This window comes from Elephantulus edwardii, unplaced genomic scaffold (genome assembly GCF_000299155.1).
Source record: "Elephantulus edwardii isolate Elephantulus edwardi_28Jun2011 unplaced genomic scaffold, EleEdw1.0 scaffold00129, whole genome shotgun sequence".
In the NCBI taxonomy this organism is placed as follows: Eukaryota; Metazoa; Chordata; class Mammalia; order Macroscelidea; family Macroscelididae; genus Elephantulus; species Elephantulus edwardii.
The window spans coordinates 5,644,277-5,653,218 of record NW_006399879.1 but is presented as its reverse complement, the minus strand read 5'-3'; the positions used below and the strand labels follow the sequence as shown (position 1 = coordinate 5,653,218).

General features: G+C 47.0%; 1 protein-coding gene across 1 annotated transcript in view; it reads right to left on the bottom strand.

Annotated features, from left to right (window-relative positions):
* FAM193A (family with sequence similarity 193, member A) overlaps positions 1-8,942 on the bottom strand; it is a 103,338-nt gene that overhangs the window by 63,803 nt on the left and 30,593 nt on the right. Inside the window, exons 3-4 of the mRNA XM_006893610.1 lie at positions 5,246-5,409; positions 3,900-4,067 (exon numbers count right to left, since the gene is read on the bottom strand). Coding sequence (XP_006893672.1) covers positions 3,900-4,067; positions 5,246-5,409 — 332 coding nt within the window. The remainder of the gene's footprint in view (positions 1-3,899; positions 4,068-5,245; positions 5,410-8,942) is intronic.

Genomic DNA, 8,942 nt, shown 5'->3' with positions numbered 1-8,942 from the left:
TCAAGATGCATTGATAATAATGGGTGACTGGAATGCAAAAGTTGGGAACAGAGAAGAAGAATCAGTAGTTGGAAAACATGGACTCGGAGATAGAAATGGAGCTGGAGAGAGAATGATCGAATTTTGCACAATCAATGACTTATTCAGAGCAAATACGTTTTTTAAGAGACATAAACACAGGTTACATACTTGGATTTCACCTGATGGTATGCATAGGAATCAGATCAATTACATCTGTGGAAAGAACCGCTGTGAGGCCATTAGAGAATGTTTATCCTGTTTTTAAATTATCTCACCATGAAAGCAGTAACAGGGTACAGAGCAAAATCTAAACTGAAAAGTAGAAAAAAAAGGATATACATCCCACTGGCAAGTGACAAGTCTGAGCAGGTGCACACATCTCCTTGCTGGGCTGGGCATCACTATCCACTTTGACAACCCTGCCCCAGACCATCACGACTAGTGGACACTTCTGGGAGGTGTGACTGGAGACCACTGGCCAACATTCAACACGAGTGCAGAGCCAGCCTCCAAGGAGTCAGCTCAGCTCCACAGTTCAGTCATCAGGCCACAGTTCTTGAGCCTTCTCTTCACTGTGGATCCTTGAACCCTCCGGGAACATGTTTGGTTAAAAGAACGCAGGCTATGGAATGCAGGCTGCCGCTTTTTACGTCTCTAAGAAGGACGTTACCGGTGCTGTAAAGGACAAGGAAACTGCACCAGGGGCTAGCACAGCTTTCTGTAACATGTCGTCAGGACAATGCAGACAAGACACATGTCCTTCAAATGCTTAGCATAACACGAGGCTCCAGTTACCGCAGAGCAACCATCCTTCCAAACGGGACATGTTTCACCTGCTAAGCAAGTGCCCAGCACCTCCAGAATCCTCTCGGCATGGTGGAGTTAGCTGTCTGAACTTGGTAAGCATTTCCATTTTATGTCTCTGCTTTATAAATGTAATCAAATTACCAGGTGGCACTTTTGGTTTTGTTTTTCAAAAAGGAACACTATGCTTAACACGTTGCATCTGCAAATGATGTGTGTGCCACTGAGTCAGAACTGGCCCACAGCTGACCCTCCAGGGGGTTCAGAGGTAGGAAATCGCACAGGAGGGGACTGCCCAACCTTCTCCCACAGAGCAGCTAGTGGATTTGAACCTCCTGTCTCTGGGACTGCAGCACAGCTTCTTACCACTAGGCCACCAGAGCACCTTCATATGCAAATAGCATGCCCTTCATTTCTTTTTCTTATCTAGTTCTCCCAGTGACAAGGGAGCAGCCTCATCTTCCTCAGGGCCTGGAGCATCAGCGGACATGTTTCTCACTGAGTATGCTGGTGAGAGACTTTCCTCGTCGTCCTCATGGCCTGGAGAAGGAGCCTGCGTGTCTTTCACTGAGAATGACGGTGAGAATCTTTCCTTCTACTCACTGTCTTTATCAGGAGTTGGATCCTATTAATTAAATGCTTTTTCCTCCATCAGCTGAGATGACGGGTGCTTTTCTCTCTCCCCCTTTTCCTACTAAGGTAAGGAGTGTAACATGGTCTGTTTTCCTGTTTGGGGCCTCTGTTGTATCCTGGAAGAATCCCTCTGGTCCTGACATGCAAGTCTTTTTTGGAAGACACTGCTGAATCCTTTTTTGCTGGTGACTATTTTAGAAATGTGATTTCCTGTCTTTGATAATTTCTGTCAGGTTCTTCCAACTAGAGGCCATATTCCTGTGTGTGCACATCTTTGTATATTTTTGTTAGATTCGACATTCTGAGTGTTATAAACACTAACACTGGAAATACTCTTACCCCATTTCTCTACGAGTGCTGCTGGGACTTGATGAAGGGTCTATCTGTGTTACCTTAGGGTCTTTCGAAATGCTTTCTGCTAACTGTGTGTCACTGCACTCAGCCAGTGACCAGGTAGGCATTTCTTCAGGGAGAAAAGAGGCAAAGGTGTACAGCGACTTTAAGCAGCTGCTGTTGGATGAAACTTGCTGTCAAGAGGGCAGAAACCATCAGATCAACTAGCACTCACACCCCAAGTCCTTGGAAGCGAAGGGCCTCTCCGGCTGACCTGACACCAGCCAGCCACTGCAGGAATGCAGGCCGTGGAGTCCGTCCACTGCTAGGTCTCAGGGCTGAAGGGAAGGGAATGGGACTGGCATTGCCAGGGAGCCTCCATGGTTCGTACACGTGATCAACAGCATCTCCCTTTACCAAAGTGTTAGAAATGTTTACGAAACTTCAGGACTCTAAACCACTGAATTCCAGTAGCTCTCTGTAGTTCAGTCAAGGCTCTGATGGAAGGACTGACCTCAACAGTCCCCTTCTGTATTATTTTGTGTCATACTACCCTGTGTTTTATTCTCAAATTTTATTTCAGCCTTTTTCTAAACATTCGTAATCTGCTTAATAATGGATCTGTTATATTTTTTCCTGATACCAACTAGCTTAACTTCTAAAAAAACGTATACACCATTAAGAACAATTTTATAAACTATCAAGGACTCAGAGATGAAATATTATTAACTGTGTGTTAGAACTTTCCCTCCAGCCTTCTTCTCTAGTAAACCCCACAACTATGAGTGAAGTCTGGGAGTCAATTTGCTAAAAACATTGGATCTAATGATTCAAAGACAAGAGTACGGAGCATGGCATGTGAGAGCACAGGGCTGTTTGTTTGTTGTGCTGGATGTTATTGAGGGGGCCAGTTCCCCTTTATGAAGGGGTCAGAAGTCAGACTCGGCCTTCCCCATGTTGTATCTGCTCCTTAGTCTTTAAAATAGCACAAGACAAATGACTATTCTTACCTACAAGGTAAAATCTACTACATCACAAACAACAATTTATTAAACCTTATTAAAGAGTAAAAAAAGTAGCTAAATTAAAAGTGATCCACTATTTCACTCAAATCCACTGATTACATATTTCAATAAATAATGGAAAGGGGGAAAAAAGATACTACATTCAAATTAAGGAGCGAAATAAAAATCATGCCCACAATACGTCTACTGCTACCAGAAGTTGTTTTTCTATTAGAGAGAAAACACAGCATCTTAAGTCTCTCACCATCCTGGCCTGTCACTGGCTGTGGGAGGATGGGCACGGCGTGAGGATGGGTAAGGCATGGGGATGGACAGGGCATGAGGATGGACAGAGCGCGAGGATGGACAGGGCGTGAGGATGGACAGGGCGTGAGGATGGACAGGGCGGGAGGATGGACAGGGCATGAGGATGGACAGAGCGCGAGGATGGACAGGGCGCGAGGATGGACAGGGCGTGAGGATGGACAGGGCGTGAGGATGGACAGGGCCGGAGGATGGACAGGACGGGAGGATGGACAGGGCCGGAGGATGGACAGGACGGGAGGATGGACAGGGCGTGAGGATGGACAGGGCGGGAGGATGGACAGGGCGTGAGGATGGACAGGGCGGGAGGATGGACAGGGCGGGAGGATAGACAGGGCTGGAGCAACACCCACGAGGGCCGGGCCGGCACCAGGGGGCGCTGCACACCTGGCTGTGCTCAGCCTCCTGGAATCGGCCTCTTCCCTCTGGCAAGTGCACAGCTCTGCCTCTCCCCCTCTTGGCCGTGTAAGTGCAAGGTTGCTCGTGAGAGGGCCTACTACCACAGTTCCTGACACAAGGCAAGTCCTCATAAGGGGTGGGCTTTACTACCAATCTTACAGGCACTAAGCATTTTTATTTGAATTAGAAAAATCTGAAACCATTTACCCAGGGCCTACTTTTTGCCAATGAAGAGCCTGAAAAGCGTAAGGGCTGACAAGCAGATAAGAGCCCTGGCCAAATAAAAAAGAATGTCCATCCCAGTTGGAGAAAGGGGCGCCCTGCTAGACACACGTCCTCCACGCAAGCACAGCCAGCTGAGGGGATGAGGGGCCCACGCACCTGTCCACCAGCTCCTTCATTCCCTCTCTGTCAGGTATGAGAGACTGGTCCTGGTCATCGGCTAGCGGGGTCCCGGCCTGGCGGTATATGCAGCGCACCATGTAGCGGACTTCTGACCAGTAATTCTGTAGCTGCTGAGATTCTCGGTCTGTCTCTGCCGAAATGTCTCTGTGAAAACAACAGCAGGAAAGTTAGGATCCCATGAATTAATACAAGCTGTCCTGTCTCCTTACCCTAACAGATTACCCTGGGGGATGATGACACTCCTCAGAGCAAGAAAACAGAAAAACTGCTCACACATCCTGTCCCGGCATGCCATTTCCATCTGCCTTCAAGTTCATGCCCATCACTGAAGCCACCTTCTCCTGTTCAAGTCAAAGCCACATTGGCTGGCATCCCCCAATTCCTCGCCGTGAAGAGGGAAGGTCTCCCTGGGCACAGCATCTACGCAGCTCAAAAGGCTACAGACCCACTTTTCACCACACGTGTGATCACAACCACTTTCTAAACTTGGGAATGCTGAGACGGCCTTGGCCTCCACATGGCCAACACTGTCAGGATGTCTGTGCAAGCACCTCTCACTGTCCATGAAGCCTCTCCAGCCCTTGGTCAGCAGATGGTCATGCTGGTTTCCGACCTAAGCTAGGCATAGGGCTGTTCCTGAATCCACTCGCCCTTGGATAGCCGTCCTCAGTCCTTTACCAGCTGTCCAGCACCAGTCTTCCTCCATCACTGTAGTTAGGTGCCATTCCCCTCCAAGGCACCTTAGTGTCTGCTTACAGCCATCTACTAGTTTAATTAGATGGATCTACTCTCCTTTTCAGAGTGCTAGTTTCCTGTGTGACTTCAAGTGCAGAAAATTTTGCCTTACACATCTGGTTACTCCTCACAATAAGCAGGGTTATTCTGAGGAGTGGTGGGAAAGTTTGTTACTTATTAAAGTAATTTCAACTTCCCTTACAACTCAAGCATGACAAGCCGATCCCCTCCCAGGACAGTGAGGGGCATTGGAGACGCCGAGAGAGTGAGTGGCACTGGGGACACCAAAGCCCCCTCCCAGGTGAGTGAGGGGCACTAGGAAAGCCGAGCCCCCTCCCAGGTGAGTGGGGGGCATTGGGGACGCCGAGTCCCCTCCCAGGTGAGTGGGGGCACTGGGGACACTGAAGCCCCTCCCAGGTGAGTGGGGGGCATTGGGAACGCCGAGCCCCCTCCCAGGTGAGTGGGGGGCATTGGAGACGCCGAGTCCCCTCCCAGGTGAGTAGGGGGCACGGGGGACGCCGAGTCCCCTTCCCAGGTGAGTGGGGCACCGCATTCAGAGGGTGGAGTGCGGAGTGCACGGCCCATACCTGCGCTCGCTGCAGGCCTCACAAGTGCAGGAGGAGTCGGTAGGAGCGGAGTTGCCCAGCCCGGCCGTGGGGAGGGTCTGAGCAGCGACAGCGAGTCTCCCGTGGGCGCCAGCCTCAGGCTGAGATCCACCGAGGGGGTTATGCAGGAGAAAGTCATGGCCCTGCTTTGGAAACAGATGAAGAGACTAGTTAAGCCTCAATGTTTGTGACACCAATTTTCATGAACTGTGAGAACAACAGTGTCTTCTAGGAAAATTTTACACACTAGACATTGAAAATACTTGAACATTACATGGGAAAATTTTCTCTATCAACCAAGAGTTTATTCAGAACCATCTATTTTCTTTACATAATAATTACATGGAGATGTTCAATGTATTCCTTCCATTCATAGAAAGATCACTCCGCTTGCCGTTTCCTAATTGGCACCTAAGACGAGCACGCCAGGAGCACGACTGGAAGTAACCTTCTATGACAGGTGCTTGAGATGGCACGTAGTGTCGGCAGCAGCCAGGCAGCAGGGCAGCGCCTCTATGTCCCAGGAATCACAGCACCAGCTCTAAGCGGGGAATTCAGAGGTGAGAGGAAACCAAAGCTCACAGAAATCCTGGGAACCCTGGCCAATGTGCAGGTGCAATAGGAAGGGTGAGTTCTTCTCACTCCCAAGTGCCCAACAGTCAGTCAAAAGCTTATCGGCAACATCAACACAATCTGTCCCAAACACCGACTTTTGCTTCTCTTGTCCCTGAACTGGATACCATTCTCACCCATCTGCTCACAAGAAGTCCTGAGAGTGCAGTGAGCTTCTCTAAGGAACAAGACCTGATGGGATGCCCATCTCAAAGTGCAGTGCACGTCTTGGGGCTAAGGACCCCAAAGTAGAAAGCAAGAGTCGAGATTTCTTCCCCAGGGCTAACGGGCAGCAGTTTCCAGGCTACTACCGCCCTTGCCATGCTGCAGGAGAGGCGTGTGGAGGCGTTCGGTGGGGAGCTTCTTGAATGCACAGTAGGCTAACTCACCCCTCTCCTCTCCACCCACGGGAGGAGCGGGAAGGGCTCCATCTCCTCAAGTCAAAGAAAACCCACAGAGATCAGACCCTTCAGGAGAATGAGGTGTCAGTCTGTCACGGAAGAGTTGGGTTTCTCAGCCCTTCTTGGCATGCTTTTTCAGATGGAAGAATCACACCACCCCATTTTGCTATCAGACAACCTCTTTCAAGTGGCTACTGTAGGGTGTAGTGGGTACTGTGGTCTCATGATAAGGAGCTACGTTAGCGACCCAAAGTCACAGGGTTCAAATCCACCAGCTTACTCCATGGGAGAAAGAGGGGCAACCTCTTCATGTGTAGTTTAGTCTTGGAAAACCCTCTGGTGGGTTCTGATGAACTGTGAGTCAGTTCTGATCGAATGGCACATAACAACAATAATAATGCTAAATAAACATATATATAAGCAGCTCAGCTCTGCTAACCCCAAGAACAATAAAAACAAAGCAAGCCAAGGTTCATCATACTCACACTGCTGAAAATCAAAGATAAAGTGAAAATCTGAGAGGCAAGCACAGCCAAAAAAGGGGACACATCTACACAACAAGCGGTGACAACAGACTTTTCCTCAGAAACCAAGCAACCTATGAAGAACTAACTGACCAATAACCTCGAGCCTCTACCCAACTTATGTTTTCAAAAATGAACGCAAAGAAAAACCTTTGAGACAAACAGAAGCTTGCCTTCACCAGACGAATGCTGACGGGTGTTCAAAAACGAGGTGCTCTGATACACTCAAGAAAACAACAAAACTCTAGTAAAGGAAGGGCCACAACTCAAATGATATCAGAAATGAGCATATGGGAGGGAAGCCATTATGACACATCACAAAGATGGTAAAGGAAATGTTATGAACAAATTGAAATCACTACACTAGAGCGCAGATCAAACACTTTGAAGACGAAAACGTCACTCATGAACAAATAGATTATTTGAGAAAACTAACTCAAGGTACATCAGGGACCTAGAAGTAAAACCAAAGACTATACAATTCATCAGACAAAAAAAAGCAATAGATATTGACAAGGTATTAGCAAATTCAATCCAGCAAGATACACAAAAGTTCAAGACTTCCCCACTAAGAAAACTAAGCTCTGATGGCTTCACAGTGAATTCACCAAATAGTTCAGGTAAAAATGTAATCACTTTTAAGTCTACTTTGCCAGAAAGTGGTAAGAAATTGTGTTGCTATCATCCCAAAGGCATGAGGTTCAAGGTCACCAGCTGCTTCATGGGACAAGAATGGGCAATCTCCTCCCAGGCGATTAACTGCCTCCAAAAACCTGCCAGAGGGATAGCTATGGGTGGGTTCACCTCTAGGGTACACAACGACAGCAGTTCATTCTGGGAGATTAAGTATGTTGTTGTAGTTGTTAGGTGCCAATGAACTGAGTAAACTCAAAGGAACCCTATGAACAGGCAGTCGGAAAGCTGTCCTAGCCTATGCCATCCTCACAATCTCGGACACACTCGGGACAGCCGAGACAAGTAATTTACAGAGAAATAAGAGCTTTCATAAACATATAATAAATATTTTAAAAAGCAATAGATTTTTTGTTTTGTATTTTTTACTCATTCATTGTTTCACACTTTCTCACTCCCCCTCCTCTAGTCCACCCCACAATGCAATCCATGTTTCAGATTGTTCCCATACATTTAATGTACAACCTTATACTCCTTTCAGACACGTATGTGGGGAAAAGATAGACTCTTTAACAAAAATGGTGTTGGCAAAACTAGAAGACCATTTTGCAGAAAATTTACACAAAGCCCACACCTCATACCTTATACAAAAACTAAAGGTAGATCAGGGACTTAGAAGTAAAACCAAAGACTATGCCAGGTGCTGATTATGGGACAGACCACCAACTACTTATATACAAGATCAAGCTGAAGTTGAAGAAAATGAAATCAAATCCACGGGAGTCTGTCCCACTCAAATTTCAAAGCCATCTCAAGGAACAGGTTTGAGGCTTTGAGCACCAGTGAACATAGATCAAATGAGCTATGGGAGGATATCAAGAATATCGTCCATGAAGAATGCAAAAGATCATTACAAAGGCTGAAGAGGAAGAAAAGACCAAGATGGATGTCAGATGAGACTCTGAAGATTGCATTAGAGCACCAAGAAGCCAAAGATAAAGATAATGGAAGAAATCAAGGAGCTGAACAGAAAATTTCAAAGGGCACCTTGGGATGACAAAGCAAGATATTATAATGAAATGTGCAGAGAGCTGGAGTTAAAAAAAAAATCAAAAGGGCCGAACTTGTTCAGCATTTCTTAAGCCGAAGGAGTTGAAAAGCAAATTCAAGCCACAAATGGCAATACTTAAGGATAGTTTGGGTAGAATGTTGAATGATCCAAGGGGCATTAAAAGAAGATGGACAGAGTACACAGAGTCACTGTATCAAAAGGAATTGGCTGACACAGAAGAATTTCATGAAATAACGTATGAGGAAGAGCCTGTATTGATGAAGGAGCAAGTTCAAGTTGCTCTGAAAGAACGGGCAAAAAAACAAGGCTCTAGGAGTTGATGGCATACCAAGTGACATATTTCAACAAACAGACGCTGCCCTGGATTTGCCTACAGAGTTGTGCCAAAAAATCTGGAGGACAATCACCCCGGCCAACAGACTGCAAGAGATAGATAT